Raw genomic sequence first — 21,489 nt, forward strand, 5'->3', positions numbered from 1 at the left:
GAGTGGGAATAGATCCCGTGGGGACCGCAGGTCGCCACCGAGCCCGCAGCGTGGCGAGCGCAGCGAGCCCGCAAGGGGCTTGCTGCACTCGCCCCTCCCTGCCGGGATCCCGGCGTCGGTATGCTGCCGGGATCCCGGCGTCGGTAAGGTGACCGGCGGTCAGGAGACCACCGGTCACCCGTACTACACCCCACTCCGACAGCCGGCATTTCATACCCAATCCACTGCAAAGTTTGTTTATCTCCAGGTGTCAGTCTCATCCATTTGCTGACAACCATATCTGGCGCTACTGAACTCTACTACTATAGTCTTCTTTCTTTGTTTTCGTTTGTATTTATTTACTGCAACTATTAAGCGAATGAAAAAATATATTTTTATAATAATTGTTAGGTTTGTTTAAGGCATTAGTAAATCCACTTGCAGAACTTGTTTTGCAGTAGTCGTGGCTGTTTCTCTTCTATTCTGAAAAATGCATTTATCTGTTTCAGAGCTCTCCTGTCAATCTTATTCTAGTGATCAGTGATTCAAAGATGTACGCTATTGGGATTTATATGCAGTTGCCTGTATTTTATTTTTATTATTTGCACACATCTGAGTTACACAGTGCACGCTTCCCAATGCCTCTGCGGTGTCACTCGCAGAGAGGATTTAGACACATGCTGATTGACATTTAGGGGCTATTTATGGGTGGTAACGGGGGATAGCTAGAAAAATGTGGGTGTGTTGACCAAGTTATAATAGTGTCAGAATCAGCGACTACTGTACGTCCTTGTATTCAGTTTCACTGGCGACAGCACAATGGCGTATCTATAATGGGTGCAATGTGTGTAGTACACATGGGCCCCTGGATTCCAGGAAAGCTCACACCGCACACACTGCACCCATTTCTTCTGTACTACTTACCCTTTCGGAGTCCCACAGTGGCAGCTCTGCAAAGTCACCAGGAAAATGGCATTAAATCATACCATACACAATCACACACAAACAAACACACACACACACACACACACACACACACACACACACACACCTCTGCTGTCTAGAGAGGAGGGGGCCCTGAAGGAGATTGCACACTGGCCCCTCCTCTCTTTCTACTCCACTGCTACAGCGTCTGTAACTTTGAGTAGCCATAGGGTTATTCAGAAGGCCGATAATTGACTGAATTACGACCGATGCATCTTTGTATGCAGCCACTTGGATTTACACAGTATCTACGTACAAAGACGCAGTTGCAATAGGATTAGCACAAATCCCTGAATCAGGCCCAATGTCTCACAATACAATAGCTTGGGGACAACAACAAATATAGATTTTAGATATGGAGAGAACCGTTTTCTGGGTTGTGCCTCTATTCAGTTTATCATTTCTATCGGAAACAGTGACATCACTGAGGCATGAAGCGCTACTGTACTGTATATTTTGATAATTAAAACTGTTATTTTCAAAATTATTAAATGCACTGACAATTTCTTATTTCTATACATGCAGATGATAGGCCAATTTTCTTTGTTTGTTTTAAGAAATGATCCCAGCTGTGCATTAGCCAAAACTTAATAAAGTGATTGAATTGAAGTTCTGACCATATTACAATTCAGACATTAGGTGGATGGAAGTTATCTGGATGGTGTCTTTCTTTTTTCACATTGCTAAACCAGAGTCTCTGATTGTTATGGAGAAATTTACCTGCAGAGAAAGCCATCCAGGCTTCATTCTTTTTGAACTCGCCATTGTCATCCAAGAAGTTGTTGGGGTTGAATTTGTACGGAGTAGAGAAATATTTGGGATCACGGTGAACGGTACAGAGCAGAGGGTAGATATCTGTGTCCTGAAGGAAAATTATATTAATAACTATAACCTAGAGTCATTTATTCAATGTATGGGGTTTCTTAACTACAATTTAAAATTAAAATTCAGTAAGGGGCTGCTACAGAGTACTATGGTGGACTGAATAATGTATCTTGTGTGAATTCGCATTGCACATGCCTAAAACAGTAGACACACTGGTATCAGTATGGGATCCCGATGGTCAGATTCCGGTGGTCACAATACCGACACTGGGATCCAGATGGTCGGGATTCCGATGGCAAGCGCAACGTGTCCCCTCGCGGACTCACTTGCCACACTTATTTATTCCCCCTCATGGGGGGATTCGGGGCCCTGGTCGAAGATTCCACACAAGTGGGAATCTTCCCTGTTAGTAAGCATGCCGACTGTCAGGATTTCCAAAGGTTGGGATTCCGCCATCGGTATACTGACTGAGTCGGGATTCCAGCATCAGTATACTGACCAGCGGGATTCCGACCGCCAGTACCATGATTACATCCATGTGCAGAATGGGTGCTTCAAGAGGCCTACTGCGCATGTGCGAGAGAGCCAGAAAGCGTGATAGGGGCAGAAGGCACTGTGGGAATAAGGTGAAGCAAAACAGGAGAGATCTGGCAATTCCTCTTCTATTTCTGCTTTTTCTTCTGTAAAAAATGCCAGAGAATAAGGCTTTATTACTATTATAAACAGAGCCTTAAATCTTTAATTTTGAGATATATTGATCTGGTAATATGATACATTTGTCTACACACTGACCTGATGCTTTTAAAATTACTTAATAGCTTTATATAGTCTTACGCTGTCTTCCTTACATTGAATGGCTATCAGCATTCTGATTGGTGTATAGCTCCAGCCATCCACTAATCAGCATGCTGACAGCAATTCCCTGTCTGGCTGCAGGCTGGGATGCAGGTAGAGAACGCTGCCTGGCCACTCTGATTGTGTGAAATTTACAATCAGGTGGGCTGGACAGCATTCTCTATCTGCCACCCAGAAAGGTTTGGAGGCACCAGCCTGCCCTTGCTCAAATGTTCCTAGACCGTGGTGCGCTGTGCAGCTGCCCTATGTGCCTAAACATTAAGATGGCCCTGCGTACTAGGGATGTACAGTAAATTAGAACTCACTGGTCAGCAACCATCAAAGTTCCCAGCTCGATGGAAATAGTTTTACCAATTGATGCCAGGTTTTGTAATGGTTGCTAAACATTGCAAACCTACTTCTGATGACCATTCTAACCCATTGCCTCATGAGCATTGAACAGCCATCAACAAGGAGGGGTGGCTCTAGTGTCCTCTCTCACCCAAGACATTAAAATGTCTAGTGATGGCTTTACCAACAGTGCCTAGTCCCTGATAGTGACACTGCTTTTCAGATATGAAAGATCCACCAACATCTGCACGGCAAAGGACTGAAGGAAGCTAAGAAATGGAGGCAGGTATGACCGCAGGATTGCATTCACTAGGTACAGTAAGTTAAGATGCGTTTTTGTGGGGATGGGGGGGGGTTGAAGGGTGTTGATTGGGAACAATATTGGACATAAAGATGGATGGCATTTTTAGGGGTCTGATTGATTATAAGGGGCATGTGGGAACACCTAGGCCTGGGGAGACCATTATTGTGTAATAATCCGGAAATATGCCCATGGCCCCTTTATAATTTGGCACTAGGTCATGCCCAAGTAAAGTTCAGGTGGTATGCCTGTGGCCACTGGTTAGGCAATCATTAGACCATGGCAAAAAAGGTAGCTATATTTTCAGATGGAAATATCTTCTCGGAACCAATATTTAAAACCTATGACTCTCTCAGGTATTCATAACTTCTAAAATTTGTACTGACTGGATGGCTTCTTCGAGTAATATACAGTATTAATTTCTTCATTCATTTTGAATCACCTTGCATGTCTCTTTGCTATAAGGACATACAGTAAAATGTGGCTGCAGAGTAAATAAACAATGTGAGGCTCAGACCATACCTTGGGAATAAGGTATCCTCTAAACTGGGTGTCCTTTGTAACCATATGTGGCACATTCATAGGAACAATGTCCCCAAACCTTTGAACCTCATGAATCACAGCCTGTGTATAATGCATTTGGATCCGGTCATCCATATTTGGTAGTCGATCTCTTCCAATCACTCGATCAATCTCTTCATGAAGTTTATCTTTAAAATAAATATCAATAGGTGTTTTAAACCCAGTTTATCTGAGTTAACAGGACATGTGCAAAGGTAGAGTAAAAAAATAATATTAACTTGGCCTAAAATTAAATAATTTAGTTAATGGTGGATTTTAATGAATTAATAAAAAAATAATCTCAATTGGATTTACAGTGGATGATGTAAAAGAAAAAAAAAAGCACAAAATTGGCAATAAGCAAAGATATTTTCATGAATGGTAATATGAACTGAAGATCCTCCAGCCACTCAATATAACAAAAATGTTGAATTTTAAGTTTATTCAATGGGATCACGCTCATGGATCGGTGGTCCTGAGTTGGTCCAAACTCAGGATAGCCTTCTTCTCTGGCTGTACTGAGTTGGTTGCATTGTTTCTGAGCTTACCCTCTGCTTGCAAACAAAGTGGAATTGAACCATAATTAGTTAGTGGAAATAAACAATCACCATCCAGGAGGTGCTGCAGCAGCATAAACACAGACATACCCAGATCTAAGAGGTTCCAGGTGCAAGTGTAGGAACTTTTTGGTCACATACTTAGGAGCCTATGTAATAAGTCTTTGAGAGACATAAAGTGGATGGAGCTCAAGTACCAACCAACCAGCTCCCAAATGTCGTTTGTATGTGACTTGTCAGTTAGGAGCTGATTGATCGGTACTTTGTATTTGTCCATTTTAACTCTCTCCAAGGCTTAGTAGTGTACATAGACCCCTTAAGCTCTTATAATGCTGTAGGAGGAGTCAGTAACAGGTGGTTATTGATGGTAAGATGGAATCTCTGTGCCAAACAAGTCTCAAAGTAATCACAAGAAACTGTGCCGCAGATGGCAGAGAAAGCCCCTGAGTTCACATTACCATTCTCTGGTGCTCCTGAGCCTGGCACTTGTTTTGGTACAATATGCTTGTTGGCCATCTCAGCCTTCAGTACCCATACCTCTTCATTGTCAAGCCTGTTATGGTCTCATACTAACTCAGTATATACCTCCTTGCGGAATTCACTGGTGAGTAACTGCACCATTTATTTAAGACTACTGTCCACAATAAGCAGCATCAAACCTGCACTGAATGTAACAGATCCGTTACTTACCAGTGAATTTCTGATAATCAAAATACAAAGAGAGCATATACAGTATAGCCACATTTCTGTGTATTTTATTGAAACTTACTGTAATGTTTAGTTTTATTTAGTTTTAAATAATAGAAACAGTGTGTATTGACAATTGCTCTTTAACTTCCCTTTATAGCTTCACCACCTACTGTACTTACCTTGTATCTCTGGGTATCTTAGTAAGATAAGTAGTGCACAGCGCATGGTAGTGCTCACAGTTTCAATTCCCGCAAAAAACAGGTTGTGGGTTGTTACTAATAGGTTCCTAATATTGAACTCTGTATCGGGGTGATTCCTCTCCTGCAAAGACATCAATAAGTTCTGAGTTCCCCAAACAGTATTCAGCATGTGCTGTACATATATCAATTTACCCTCAAGCTACACATACCAACTTATACCTCCAGAACCATCCCTTACATTCTCTACATTTGAGGTCCATGCAATACGCCTCTACCAACCTACTATTCTTCAAGTTGCTGTCATGTACCATCCACCTGGCATTTCCTCAAAATTCCTCGACAACATTGCTTCCTGGCTTCCTCACTTCCTCTCTTCTGACATTCCCTCCATTATCCTAGGGGATTTCAACATCCCTTTCAATAACCCCACAAAATAACCTGCCTCTAAACTAGAGATGAGCGGGTTCGGTTTCTCTGAATCCGAACCCGCACGAACTTCATGTTTTTTTTCACGGGTCCGAGCGACTCGGATCTTCCCGCCTTGCTCGGTTAACCCGAGCGCGCCCGAACGTCATCATGACGCTGTCGGATTCTCGCGAGACTCGGATTCTATATAAGGAGCCGCGCGTCGCCGCCATTTTCACACGTGCATTGAGATTGATAGGGAGAGGACGTGGCTGGCGTCCTCTCCATTTAGATTAGGAGAGAGAGAGAGAGATTGACCTGAGGCTGATACTGTAGAAGAGAGTGCAGAGTTTAGTGACTGACCACAGTGACCACCAGCAGTGCAGTTGTTTTATTTAATATATCCGTTCTCTGCCTGAAAAAAACGGTACACACAGTGACTCAGTCACATACCATATCTGTGTGCACTGCTCAGCCCAGTGTGCTGCATGCCTGCATCATCTATATATATATTATATATCTGACTGTGCTCAGCTCACACAGCTTATAATTGTGGGGGAGACTGGGGAGCACTGCAGTGCCAGTTATAGGTTATAGCAGGAGCCAGGAGTACAAGACAGTCACATACCATATCTGTGTGCACTGCTCAGCCCAGTGTGCTGCATCATCTATGTATATATTATATATCTGACTGTGCTCAGCTCACACAGCTTATAATTGTGGGGGAGACTGGGGAGCACTGCAGTGCCAGTTATAGGTTATAGCAGGAGCCAGGAGTACATATTATATTAAAATTAAACAGTGCACACTTTTGCTGCAGGAGTGCCACTGCCAGTGTGACTGACCAGTGACCTGACCACACTGACCACCAGTATAGTTAGTAGTATACTATATTGTGATTGCCTGAAAAAGTTAAACACTCGTCGTGTGACTTCACTTGTGTGGTGTTTTTTTTTTATTCTATAAAAAACTCATTCTGCTGACAGACAGTGTCCAGCAGGTCCGTCATTATATAATATATATACCTGTCCGGCTGCAGTAGTGATATATATATATTTTTTATATCATTATTTATCATCCAGTCGCAGCAGACACAGTACGGTAGTTCACGGCTGTAGCTACCTCTGTGTCGGCACTCGGCAGTCCATCCATAATTGTATACCACCTACCCGTGGTTTTTTTTTCTTTCTTCTTTATACATACATACTACTACATCTCTTTATCAACCAGTCTATATTAGCAGCAGACACAGTACAGTACGGTAGTTCACGGCTGTGGCTACCTCTGTGTCGGCACTCGGCAGTCCGTCCATAATTGTATACCACCTAACCGTGGTTTTTTTTCCTTCTTCTTTATACATACATACTACGACATCTCTTTATCAACCAGTCTATATTAGCAGCAGACACAGTACAGTACGGTAGTTCACGGCTGTGGCTACCTCTGTGTCGGCACTCGGCAGTCCGTCCATAATTGTATACCACCTAACCGTGGTTTTTTTTTCTTTCTTCTTCATACATACATACTACGACATCTCTTTATCAACCAGTCTATATTAGCAGCAGACACAGTACAGTACGGTAGTTCACGGCTGTGGCTACCTCTGTGTCGGCACTCGGCAGTCCGTCCATAATTGTATACCACCTAACCGTGGTTTTTTTTTCTTTCTTCTTTATACATACATACTACGACATCTCTTTATCAACCAGTCTATATTAGCAGCAGACACAGTACAGTATGGTAGTTCACGGCTGTGGCTACCTCTGTGTCGGCACTCGGCAGTCCGTCCATAATTGTATACCACCTAACCGTGGTTTTTTTTTCTTTCTTCTTCATACATACATACTACGACATCTCTTTATCAACCAGTCTATATTAGCAGCAGACACAGTACAGTACGGTAGTTGACGGCTGTGGCTACCTCTGTGTCGGCACTCGGCAGTCCGTCCATAATTGTATACCACCTACCCGTGGTTTTTTTTTCTTTCTTCTTTATACATACATACTACTACATCTCTTTATCAACCAGTCTATATTAGCAGCAGACACAGTACAGTACGGTAGTTCACGGCTGTGGCTACCTCTGTGTCGGCACTCGGCAGTCCGTCCATAATTGTATACCACCTACCCGTGGTTTTTTTTTCTTTCTTCTTCATACATACATACTACAACATCTCTTTATCAACCAGTCTATATTAGCAGCAGACACAGTACAGTACGGTAGTTCACGGCTGTGGCTACCTCTGTGTCGGCACTCGGCAGTCCGTCCATAATTGTATACCACCTAACCGTGTTTTTTTTTTCTTTCTTCTTCATACATACATACCACGACATCTCTTTATCAACCAGTCTATATTAGCAGCAGACACAGTACGGTAGTTCACGGCTGTAGCTACCTCTGTGTCGGCACTCGGCAGTCCGTCCATAATTGTATACTAGTATCCATCCATCTCCATTGTTTACCTGAGGTGCCTTTTAGTTGTGCCTATTAAAATATGGAGAACAAAAATGTTGAGGTTCCAAAATTAGGGAAAGATCAAGATCCACTTCCACCTCGTGCTGAAGCTGCTGCCACTAGTCATGGCCGAGACGATGAAATGCCAGCAACGTCGTCTGCCAAGGCCGATGCCCAATGTCATAGTACAGAGCATGTCAAATCCAAAACACCAAATATCAGTAAAAAAAGGACTCCAAAACCTAAAATAAAATTGTCGGAGGAGAAGCGTAAACTTGCCAATATGCCATTTACCACACGGAGTGGCAAGGAACGGCTGAGGCCCTGGCCTATGTTCATGGCTAGTGGTTCAGCTTCACATGAGGATGGAGGCACTCAGCCTCTCGCTAGAAAAATTAAAAGACTCAAGCTGGCAAAAGCAGTAGCACCGCAAAGAACTGTGCGTTCTTCGAAATCCCAAATCCACAAGGAGAGTCCAATTGTGTCGGTTGCGATGCCTGACCTTCCCAACACTGGACGTGAAGAGCATGCGCCTTCCACCATTTGCACGCCCCCTGCAAGTGCTGGAAGGAGCACCCGCAGTCCAGTTCCTGATAGTCAGATTGAAGATGTCAGTGTTGAAGTACACCAGGATGAGGAGGATATGGGTGTTGCTGGCGCTGGGGAGGAAATTGACCAGGAGGATTCTGATGGTGAGGTGGTTTGTTTAAGTCAGGCACCCGGGGAGACACCTGTTGTCCATGGGAGGAATATGGCCGTTGACATGCCTGGTGAAAATACCAAAAAAATCAGCTCTTCGGTGTGGAACTATTTCAACAGAAATGCGGACAACAGGTGTCAAGCCGTGTGTTCCCTTTGTCAAGCTGTAATAAGTAGGGGTAAGGACGTTAACCACCACGGAACATCCTCCCTTATACGTCACCTGCAGCGCATTCATAATAAGTCAGTGACAAGTTCAAAAACTTTGGGTGACAGCGGAAGCAGTCCACTGACCAGTAAATCCCTTCCTCTTGTAACCAAGCTCACGCAAACCACCCCACCAACTCCCTCAGTGTCAATTTCCTCCTTCCCCAGGAATGCCAATAGTCCTGCAGGCAATGTCACTGGCAATTCTGACGAGTCCTCTCCTGCCTGGGATTCCTCCGATGCATCCTTGCGTGTAACGCCTACTGCTGCTGGCGCTGCTGTTGTTGCTGCTGGGAGTCGATGGTCATCCCAGAGGGGAAGTCGTAAGACCACTTTTACTACTTCCACCAAGCAATTGACTGTCCAACAGTCCTTTGCGAGGAAGATGAAATATCACAGCAGTCATCCTACTGCAAAGCGGATAACTGAGGCCTTGGCATCCTGGGTGGTGAGAACCGTGGTTCCGGTATCCATCATTACTGCAGAGCCAACTAGAGACTTGTTGGAGGTACTGTGTCCCCGGTACCAAATACCATCTAGGTTCCATTTCTCTAGGCAGGCGATACCGAAAATTTACACAGACCTCAGAAAAAGAGTCACCAGTGTCCTAAAAAATGCAGCTGTACCCAATGTCCACTTAACCACGGACATGTGGACAAGTGGAGCAGGGCAGGGTCAGGACTATATGACTGTGACAGCCCACTGGGTAGATGTATGGACTCCCGCCGCAAGAACAGCAGCGGCGGCACCAGTAGCAGCATCTCGCAAACGCCAACTCTTTCCTAGGCAGGCTACGCTTTGTATCACCGGTTTCCAGAATACGCACACAGCTGAAAACCTCTTACGGCAACTGAGGAAGATCATCGCGGAATGGCTTACCCCAATTGGACTCTCCTGTGGATTTGTGGCATCGGACAACGCCAGCAATATTGTGTGTGCATTAAATATGGGCAAATTCCAGCACGTCCCATGTTTTGCACATACCTTGAATTTGGTGGTGCAGAATTATTTAAAAAACGACAGGGGCGTGCAAGAGATGCTGTCGGTGGCCAGAAAAATTGCGGGACACTTTCGGCGTACAGGCACCACGTACAGAAGACTGGAGCACCACCAAAAACTACTGAACCTGCCCTGCCATCATCTGAAGCAAGAAGTGGTAACGAGGTGGAATTCAACCCTCTATATGCTTCAGAGGTTGGAGGAGCAGCAAAAGGCCATTCAAGCCTATACAATTGAGCACGATATAGGAGGTGGAATGCACCTGTCTCAAGCGCAGTGGAGAATGATTTCAACGTTGTGCAAGGTTCTGATGCCCTTTGAACTTGCCACACGTGAAGTCAGTTCAGACACTGCCAGCCTGAGTCAGGTCATTCCCCTCATCAGGCTTTTGCAGAAGAAGCTGGAGACATTGAAGGAGGAGCTAACACGGAGCGATTCCGCTAGGCATGTGGGACTTGTGGATGGAGCCCTTAATTCGCTTAACAAGGATTCACGGGTGGTCAATCTGTTGAAATCAGAGCACTACATTTTGGCCACCGTGCTCGATCCTAGATTTAAAGCCTACCTTGGATCTCTCTTTCCGGCAGACACAAGTCTGCTGGGGTTGAAAGACCTGCTGGTGAGAAAATTGTCAAGTCAAGCGGAACGCGACCTGTCAACATCTCCTCCTTCACATTCTCCCGCAACTGGGGGTGCGAGGAAAAGGCTCAGAATTCCGAGCCCACCCGCTGGCGGTGATGCAGGGCAGTCTGGAGCGACTGCTGATGCTGACATCTGGTCCGGACTGAAGGACCTGACAACGATTACGGACATGTCGTCTACTGTCACTGCATATGATTCTCTCACCATTGAAAGAATGGTGGAGGATTATATGAGTGACCGCATCCAAGTAGGCACGTCACACAGTCCATACTTATACTGGCAGGAAAAAGAGGCAATTTGGAGGCCATTGCACAAACTGGCTTTATTCTACCTAAGTTGCCCTCCCACAAGTGTGTACTCCGAAAGAGTGTTTAGTGCCGCCGCTCACCTTGTCAGCAATCGGCGTACGAGGTTACATCCAGAAAATGTGGAGAAGATGATGTTCATTAAAATGAATTATAATCAATTCCTCCGCGGAGACATTGACCAGCAGCAATTGCCTCCACAAAGTACACAGGGAGCTGAGATGGTGGATTCCAGTGGGGACGAATTGATAATCTGTGAGGAGGGGGATGTACACGGTGATATATCGGAGGGTGATGATGAGGTGGACATCTTGCCTCTGTAGAGCCAGTTTGTGCAAGGAGAGATTAATTGCTTCTTTTTTGGGGGGGGTCCAAACCAACCCGTCATATCAGTCACAGTCGTGTGGCAGACCCTGTCACTGAAACGATGGGTTGGTTAAAGTGTGCATGTCCTGTTTTGTTTATACAACATAAGGGTGGGTGGGAGGGCCCAAGGACAATTCCATCTTGCACCTCTTTTTTCTTTTATTTTTCTTTGCGTCATGTGCTGTTTGGGGAGGGTTTTTTGGAAGGGACATCCTGCGTGACACTGCAGTGCCACTCCTAAATGGGCCCGGTGTTTGTGTCGGCCACTAGGGTCGCTAATCTTACTCACACAGTCAGCTACCTCATTGCGCCTCTTTTTTTCTTTGCGTCATGTGCTGATTGGGGAGGGTTTTTTGGAAGGGACATCCTGCGTGACACTGCAGTGCCACTCCTAAATGGGCCCGGTGTTTGTGTCGGCCACTAGGGTCGCTAATCTTACTCACACAGTCAGCTACCTCATTGCGCCTCTTTTTTTCTTTGCGTCATGTGCTGATTGGGGAGGGTTTTTTGGAAGGGACATCCTGCGTGACACTGCAGTGCCACTCCTAAATGGTCCCGGTGTTTGTGTCGGCCACTAGGGTCGCTAATCTTACTCACACAGTCAGCTACCTCATTGCGCCTCTTTTTTTCTTTGCGTCATGTGCTGATTGGGGAGGGTTTTTTGGAAGGGACATCCTGCGTGACACTGCAGTGCCACTCCTAAATGGGCCCGGTGTTTGTGTCGGCCACTAGGGTCGCTAATCTTACTCACACAGTCAGCTACCTCATTGCGCCTCTTTTTTTCTTTGCGTCATGTGCTGATTGGGGAGGGTTTTTTGGAAGGGACATCCTGCGTGACACTGCAGTGCCACTCCTAAATGGGCCCGGTGTTTGTGTCGGCCACTAGGGTCGCTTATCTTACTCACACAGTCAGCTACCTCATTGCGCCTCTTTTTTTCTTTGCGTCATGTGCTGATTGGGGAGGGTTTTTTGGAAGGGACATCCTGCGTGACACTGCAGTGCCACTCCTAGATGGGCCAGGTGTTTGTGTCGGCCTCTAGTGTCGCTTAGCTTAGTCATCCAGCGACCTTGGTGCAAATTTTAGGACTAAAAATAATATTGTGAGGTGTGAGGTATTCAGAATAGACTGAAAATGAGTGGAAATTATGGTTTTTGAGGTTAATAATAATATGGGATCAAATTGACCCCCAAATTCTATGATTTAAGCTGTTTTTTAGTGTTTTTTTAAAAAAACACCCAAATCCAAAACACACCCGAATCCGACAAAAAAAATTCGGTGAGGTTTTGCCAAAACGCGGTCGAACCCAAAACACGGCCGCGGAACCGAACCCAAAACCAAAACACAAAACCCGAAAAATTTCAGGCGCTCATCTCTACTCTAAACTCCTTAACCTCACCTCTTCACTTAGTCTCTCCCAGTTGACCACCTCACCCTCCCATGTGAACGGGAGCTCACTGGATCTGGTTTTCAATCACCGCTGTGATATTTCTGATTTCTCCAACTCCCCTTTTCCCATCTATGACCACCACCTGCTCTCTATCAACTTATCTACCTCTGCTTCCCCATCTCTCCCTCCTAAGGCTACCATCACTAAGCGTAACATTGAGGCTATTGACACTTTATCCCTACCCTCCCTGTTTGACTCACTTCTCTCTCCCCTTCTCTCTCTCTCCCATGCCCTGAACAAGCCACATTCCTATACAATGCATCTCTTAATTCTGCCCTTGGCTCTGTTGCTCCACCAACCACTATTCATCATTGCAGATCAACACCTCAACCCTGGCACACCAAATGCACCAGATATCTTTAAAAATGCTCATGTACTGCTGAGTGACAGTGGAGAAAATTACACCCTAAGGCAGACTTCCTCCATTTCAAATTTATGATCTCATCCTTCACTACTGCCCTTTCCCTCTTTAAACAATCAGACTTCAAAATCATCATCTCTACCCAGTCTTGCAACACCCGGCGCCTCTTTGCCACTGTTAACTCCCTCCTCCTCTCCCTTCCTCATTGTCAGCTCTTGACTTTGCCACTTATTTTACATCCAAGATTGACTCCATACGTCAGGACATCACATCCCACCAGACCAGCAAACAGCCACCACCCATCCCTTGCCACCCCTCCCCTTCCCTATTACCAACTCTGACATCTTTCTCCTATGTAAATGTTGAGAAAGTCATGGCCCTCATCCGTTCCTCCCCCCACAACCTCCCCACTTGACCCTATCCCCTCCCACCTCCTCTGCATGCTCTTGTCTCCCCTATTCTTAAAAAACCTACCCTTGATCCAAACACTCTCTCCAACTATCGACCCATCTCTCTCCTCCCTTTTGCCTCCAAACTTCTTCAGCGTATTGTCTATAATCGCTTCACTGCCTTTCTTTCCTCTCTCTCACTGCTTGACCAATTCCAGTCTGGTTTCCGTTCACTCCACTCCACTGAAACAGCCCTCACAAAAGTCTGCATTGACCTCCATGCAGCCAAATCTAAGGGCCACTACTCTCTGCTTATTCCTGACCTTCTTCTGCAAATCCTTCAATCTCTTGGTATGCGTGATACTGCCCTCTGCTGGCTGTCATCCTACCTCTCTGATCATTCCTTCTCTGTTTCCCCTTATGACACTACCTCCCCCCACTTCCACAAACTGTTGGTTTCCCCCAAGGCTCTGTTCTTGGTCCTTTCCTTTTCTCTCTCTATACATCCTCTTTAGATGAACTAATTTGTTCTTTTAACTTCTAATACCACCTCTAAGCTGATGACACTCAAATATACCTTTCCTCCCCTGATCTCTCCATGGCTCTCCTCACTCATACCTCCAACTGTCTTTCTGCTATCTCTTCCTGGATGTCCCAGCTCTTTCTTAAACTCAACATGTCTAAGACTGAGCTGATCATCTTTTCACCCTCCAGCACAACCTCACCTCCCACAATCTCACTATCCATTGATGGCATGACTATCTCCTCTAACCCCCAATTACGCTGTCTCTGTGTAATCCTTGACTCCTCCCTCTCCTTCAAACCAAACATTCAGCACTTCTCACAAATCTGTAATTTTCATCTCAAAAACATTTCCAGGATCAGACCGTTTCTCACCCAGGATGCCATTAAGATCATTATTCACTCACTGATTATTTCCAGACTTGATTACTGTAATCTCCTCCTAACTGGCATCCCTGACAATTACCTCTCTCCCCTCCAATCTATCCTCAGTGCTGTAGCCTGGCTCATCTTCCTCACCAAATTCACTACATCCACCTCCCCTTTCCTACAAGCCCTTCATGGGCTCCCCTTCCCTTTCAGAATCCAATTCAAATTCTCACACTCACTTACAAAGCACTCACCCACTCCACTCCCATTTACAACTCTTACCTTATCTCCCTTTACTCTCCCATCCGTCCCCTTCGCTCTGCTAATGCACGCCGACTCTCCTATCTCCAAGATTTTTAACGTGCTGCTCCCTTTCTCTGGAATTCTTTACCTTTATCCCTCAGACTCTCCTCCTCTCTACAGAACAGGGAGGAAGTCTGTTGAGAAAAAATGTGTTGGTCTAACCCAAGATTACCTCTAATATATATATATATATATATATATATATATATATACACACATATATATGTATATATATATTTATATATCTTTTATTTATACATATGCTTTAATCAGGGCCGAAACTAGGATTTTCGTAACCCGGGGCAAGGCAGTAATTTCCCCCCCCCTACCCCCCCTCAAAAAATAAAAATAAAAATAATAATAATAATAATAATAATAATAATAATGCCGAATGCGTCACATGCGCCGCCAGTGTGTTCAACTACAGGACATGCTCCTCTGTGTGTCCCCAAACATTGCACTATGGGGGTGATTCCGAGTTGTTCGCTCGTTGCCGATTTTCGCAATGGAGCGATTAAGGCAAAAATGCGCATGCGCATGGTACGCAGTGCGCATGCGCTAAGTATTTTAGCACAAAACTTAGTATATTTACTCACATCCGAATGAAGAATTTTCATCGTTGAAGTGATCAGAGTGTGATTGACAGGAAGTGGGTGTTTCTGGGTGGAAACTGACTGTTTTCTGGGAGTATGCGGAAAAACGCAGGTGTGCCAGGAAAAAACGCGGGAGTGTCTGGAGAAACGGGGGAGTGGCTGGCCGAACGCAGGGTGTGTTTGTGATGTCAAACCAGGAACAAAATGGGCTGAGCTGATCGCAGTGTAAGAGTAAGTCTCGAGCTACTCAGAAACTGCTAAGAATTTTCTATTCGCAATTCTGATAATCTTTTGTTCGCAATTCTGCTATGATAAGATACACTCCCAGAGGGCGGCGGCCTAGCGTGTGCAATGCTGATAAAATCTACTAGCGAGCGAACAACTCGGAATGAGGGCCTATATTATAACACTTCATCACTGCACTACATTTCCCTATCCACTGCACTACATCACTATACTACATCATCTACATCCTGAACTACATCACTACACTACATGCCCCTATCCACTGCACTACATACCCAATATGCTACACTACATCCCCTTATATGCTACACCACATTAGTGTACTTCATGCCCCTATATACTGCAATATATTACTACACTACATACCCTATATGGTACACTACATCACTGCACTACACCCCACTATAAGCTACACCAAATCCCCCCATCTAGGAGGAAAAGCGAAGCTTGATACTGCTAACTGAGAGCACAGTGCACTTCTACAGCATGTACGGTGCACCGCACGCTATTTGCAGCACTGCATGGCAAAGAAGAGAGTTTAAGACAGTAGCCAACATAGGAGAGATCCCAGCTACTCAAGATTACCCGCACAGTGTTGGAGCCAGCTGCGGGCAGACAGATGGGTCAGATACATTTCCCTGGGAGCTGTCTGCTGTCTCACTGGAGCAGCACAGCACTGACGGTTTAAAAAAACCCTTGCTCCTCTAACTCCTTGGCACCCCCTGAAATCCTACACCCGGGGCGCATGCCCCCTTAGGGGGGCCACACACACACACACCCTAGTTACGGCCCTGCTTTTATCTATACAGTTTTGACTATTTATACATTATCTGTGTTCTAAAAAAAACAATTTTTTTATTGGAATTTTTTTTAATATGTGTCAGATGTGAATATTGTTATTTTTCTAATATATTTTTTATTCAACTTATATTGCTCCTGTTAATATAATAAATTGTATATATATTGTTTTATACATTGGGTATTGGGGTCATTCCGAGTTGATCGTAGCTGTGCTAAATTTAGCACAGCTATGATCATCTTCCCTGACATGCGGGGGGACGCCCAGCACAGGGCTAGTCTGCCCCGTATGTCAGTGCCACCCCCCCTTCCCCCGCACAAATACAAAAGCATCGCACAGCGGCGATGCTTTTGTATTTCAGGAGTAACTCCCATCCAGCGCAGCTCCTGCAGCTGGCCAGGAGTTGCTTGTCGCTGCGGCTGGCCGCAGCAGCTGCGTGAGACATCACGCATCCGCTGCGGCCCACCCCCCAGCGGTCCGGCCAGACTGCGCTTCTAAACGGCGGCTTAACGCCCCTCCCGCCCAGCAACCGCCTCTGTCTCGGAGGCAAACGCTAGTGAGCGACGACTGCCATGTGCCGGCGCAGTTCCAACCTGATCGCTGCACTGCGACAAACTGCAGCAAGCGATCGGGTCAGAATGACCCCTTTTGTCCTTTTATTAGCTATATTTAATGTAAACACCATTGGTCACTTAGAACCCCTCTATTTTTTTCTATCTAAAATTCTCTTCAGGGACTTACCACCCCTGTACACTTGGGGAACAGCTGAGGCCCATATAAATTGTGGAGTGTTGATTTATATAATATATACATATATATATATATATATATATATATATATATATATATGTGATTAGTATAGAGTGAACCAAGTGATATAGTATGGACATCACTTATCTGATACACACACTGTCTTCGGTCACATGACCAATGCACATATGTAAAAAGAAAAAGAACAGAAATAACATAACGCATACAGGTTTTTTAAAACTTATAACACCATAATTTTCGGCTGTATCTAAAAACCTAGTAAGGATAAGCAAATCCTCAATGGTAAACATCCACCAACAGGGATTAATTTAAAGGTTTTTCACACATTTTAATACAACATAAAACAAATGGTAAAATTACAAGCGTACAGAATAAATAAAGAGTTCAAGCTTATCAGTCCGTATGTGCAATCGGATACATCCTGTTTTCCATGAAAATCCAATATTGGTAAAAAATGCAAACGTACAGGAGTATTGAGTAAAAGAGCTCATCTGTCCATAAGGAGGTCTCAGGAGCAGAAGGCCCAACGTGTTTCGTCAGCAGTATGACTTCATCCCCAGGTCTCCTTGTTTAGCTTTGAAACTAAAGTATGCCTCTGCCTCCAACCATGTGTGCCTGTGCCCTTCCCTGTGGGTGCTTCTACTCCTACCTGTAAGCCTATGCCCCTACCCGTGTGTGCCTCTATCCTTACCTGTGGTTACCTCTGCCCCTACCTATGGGTACCTCTGCCCCTACTCATGTGTGCCTGTGTGTAAATTGCTCCAGGCATTCCAGAGTTATACCGAAAACTATGGCTTTTTACATATCAACCCACCCCCACCCCTAGGGGTGCTAGGGGTGTCTTACCCACACAGTATTTTTTCCAAGATAGTAAGTCATATTTGGTCAAGTTTGGTGTAAATTGCTCCAGGCACTCCAGAGTTATGCCCAAAAACTATGCATTTTTACATGTCACCCTCTACCCCCATACCCCTAGGTGTGCTAGGGGTGTCTTACCTCCTCAGTATTTCTTTCCAGATGGTAAGTCATATGTGTACCAAGTTTGGTGTAAATTGCTCCAGGCATTCCAAAGTTATCCTGTAACATACATACACACACATACATTTTTAAGGAATTTGTGAAAATAAGCGCCCAAGAGTGTAGATGGTATAACAAGGAGAATATAAATGAAGGTATCAAGAGTGGATATATTGCAATCAGTTAAAAAACTTATCTGAAAACCAGAGAAGCTAGATTCGGGCGATGCTTCTTTGACGCTTAATACATGTTGAAAAAAAGAAGAGCAAACATAGTGTGTACTGTTTTTTTTTTGTAAAATATCAAAATATATCACTGGCCAGAAATCATTTAGGCTTAATTAGGGAAACAGCATATTCCCAAGTATGCAATCAATATATAGCCTAGGCAGTGTATATATATATAAAAGATAAATTATTTAATACACGTAATGACATAAAAATACATTGAAATACATAAAATATGAATAGCTGTATGTCATGCGTACAGGATAACAGATTATATCAAGCTTATCTGTCCATAAATAGCTGGAATGCATGCATACAAAATTCAAAATTATAAAAGGCTTATCTGTCCATAAGAGGAAATGTCAGCAGGTAGCCCAACGCGTTTCGTCCGTCATCAGTAGGACTACTGATGACGGACGAAACGCGTTGGGACTACCTGCTGACATTTCCTCTTATGGACAGATAAGCCTTTTATAATTTTGAATTCTGTACGCATGCATTCCAGCTATTTATGGACAGATAAGCTTGATATAATCTGTTATCCTGTACGCATGACATACAGCTATTCATATTTTATGTATTTCAATGTATTTTTATGTCATTACGTGTATTAAATAATTTATCTTTTATATATATATATATATACACTGCCTAGGCTATATATTGATTGCATACTTGGGAATATGCTGTTTCCCTAATTAAGCCTAAATGATTTCTGTCCAGTGATATATTTTGATATTTTACCAAAAAAAAAACAGTACACACTATGTTTGCTCTTCTTTTTTTCAACATGTATTAAGCGTCAAAGAAGCATCGCCCGAATCTAGCTTCTCTGGTTTTCAGATAAGTTTTTTAACTGATTGCAATATATCCACTCTTGATACCTTCATTTATATTCACCTTGTTATACCATCTACACTCTTGGGCGCTTATTTTCACCAATTCCTTGAAATCCTTATGTGTGCATGCCAAGCACATATGTATGTATTATAGGCTGCCACTCATTTAATATATTGAGAAGTGTTTTTATTTTTTATTTTTTATTTATACTCTATTTTTATAAAAAGGTTATTTTAAATTTAAGGTATAGACAACACAAAGCCGCACCAAAGCGCCGTAATCTTTATTTCTACACATACATTTTTATTTATATATATTAGAGATAAGCGGGTTCTGAGAAACGACCCCCCCCCCCCCCCCCCCCGATCTTTGCATTCTGAGTTCGGAGCCGAGCCAGGCTCGGATTTTCCCTCTTGACTTGGAAACCCCGAACGCGGCAAAACATCATCATTCCGCTGTCGGATTCTCGCGGGATTTGGATTCCATATAAGGAGCCGCACTTCGCGGCCATTTTCACTCCAGTCTCGGAGAGTGAAAGGACGTGTATTCAGTGTGCTCAGTGTCTGTTTATTGGGGCGGGAAAGTGGGGTGGCAAGTGTTGTGCTGTTCAGCCCAGTCCATATATCCAGTGTAGCTGTAAAGTGGTGCTGTGTTGTGCAGACCAGTCCAGTGTAGTCAGTGTATTGTGCTGTATCAGTCCAGGCAGACATATCCAGTGTAGTTATAAAGTGGTGCTGTGTTGTACAGACCAGTCCAGTGTAGTCAGTGTATTGTGCTGTATCAGTCCAGCCATTCACAGTGTTGGTGTTCTCTGCTGCCATATATCCAGTGTAGCTGTATAAAGTGGTGCTGTGTTGTGCAAACCAGTGACGATAGATGCTGCTGCTATAAATATCCACTGCTGCAGTATAACAATTATAACAACATGTTGGGCTGCATCAGAGCATTGGTAGTGCCCTATGTCATCAGTAATTCCAGTGACGATATATGCTGCTGCTATATATATCCACTACTGCAGTATAACAATTAGCTATAGGTATGTCTAGTGGGACAAAAATCACCAGCAAGCTGTACTGCGTATGTTAATTATCATATATGAATATCATGAATGCTTAGCTATAGATATGTCTAGTGAGACAACAACCACCAGCAAGCTGTACTGCGTCTGCTAATTATCATATATGAATATCATGAATGCTTAGCTATAGGTATGTCTAGTGGATTAATTATTATTAGCAGATTTAATCAAGTTTTAATTTTAGTTATTTGGGGAATGTGTGATGGTTTCATCCCTACACACCATTTGTTTGTGTAAGTTTTATTGCTCCAAATGGGTGATGGGCCAATCAATCAATGTGCTCACATACACATGTTTGTTGGTCTTTATATTAGTGTGTAGTCTAGCTGACTCAGCGTAGCTGAATCATTGTGGGTAGAAAGATTTCAAAGGGAGAAAATTTCTAAGGTTTTCATCTGAAAACTCCAATCAAAAGCAAATAAACCATCACAATCAACCAATACTTGGACTGCAGCTACAAATGTTTGTACACACCTAATATTCTCCAATCCTCACTTACTCAGGAAACTATACATTCACTTTCTGCCAAAACACCTGCAATGCAACTTTTACTCTGACCCTGCAAATACCTGGAAAACAAATGTTTTATTGAGAAGCATATTTGATGAAGTAACACTGACTTGCAGTTTGCCATCGCTGTGTAATTTTCCATCTAACATCAGCAAATATTTGACTTACTGTTAACCTGTAGATATTAACGACATTTTAAATACTTGCAAATCGTATTTCTTTCTGCAAACTTCACGGCTCTCTCATTCAGCCACCACTCCTCCTCCTATTCTCATTTTACTACCACTTTTTACCCCATCCACACTATGACCAGGTTGGCAAGCCCCATTAATCCTTGTCTTCCTAATCCTTTATTCTGTCCCCTTGTACCACCTCTAGCCCTCTCTCCCAGTTTCCTACATCTCATCCTCTCTCCTCTCCTCTGTCTGCCTCCCTTCCCCTCTTCTGTCTCCCCATTGCAATTCACTTCAGCCCCTTCACACCATTTATACCCCACCACTCAACCCTGCTCTCTCCTTCTGCCTGTCTCCTCATCTCTCCTCCACCAGTATCAAACTACACTCCCTCCCTGCCTCACTCATGCAGTCTCCCTTTCTAGCCAAGGCCCCAGCACCATCATTACACCCTTCCTTCCAAATTACACCTACCTCAATGCT

The 21,489-nt window shown here is 44.1% G+C and overlaps 1 protein-coding gene across 1 annotated transcript in view; it reads right to left on the minus strand.

Moving 5' to 3' along the window:
• LOC134949276 (cytochrome P450 2G1-like) overlaps window positions 1-21,489 on the minus strand; it is a 103,028-nt gene that overhangs the window by 37,812 nt on the left and 43,727 nt on the right. The window contains exons 6-8 of the mRNA XM_063937772.1: window positions 5,262-5,403; window positions 3,797-3,984; window positions 1,684-1,825 (exon numbers count right to left, since the gene is read on the minus strand). Coding sequence (XP_063793842.1) covers window positions 1,684-1,825; window positions 3,797-3,984; window positions 5,262-5,403 — 472 coding nt within the window. The remainder of the gene's footprint in view (window positions 1-1,683; window positions 1,826-3,796; window positions 3,985-5,261; window positions 5,404-21,489) is intronic.

This window comes from Pseudophryne corroboree, chromosome 8, assembly GCF_028390025.1.
Source record: "Pseudophryne corroboree isolate aPseCor3 chromosome 8, aPseCor3.hap2, whole genome shotgun sequence".
NCBI lineage: Eukaryota > Metazoa > Chordata > Amphibia > Anura > Myobatrachidae > Pseudophryne > Pseudophryne corroboree.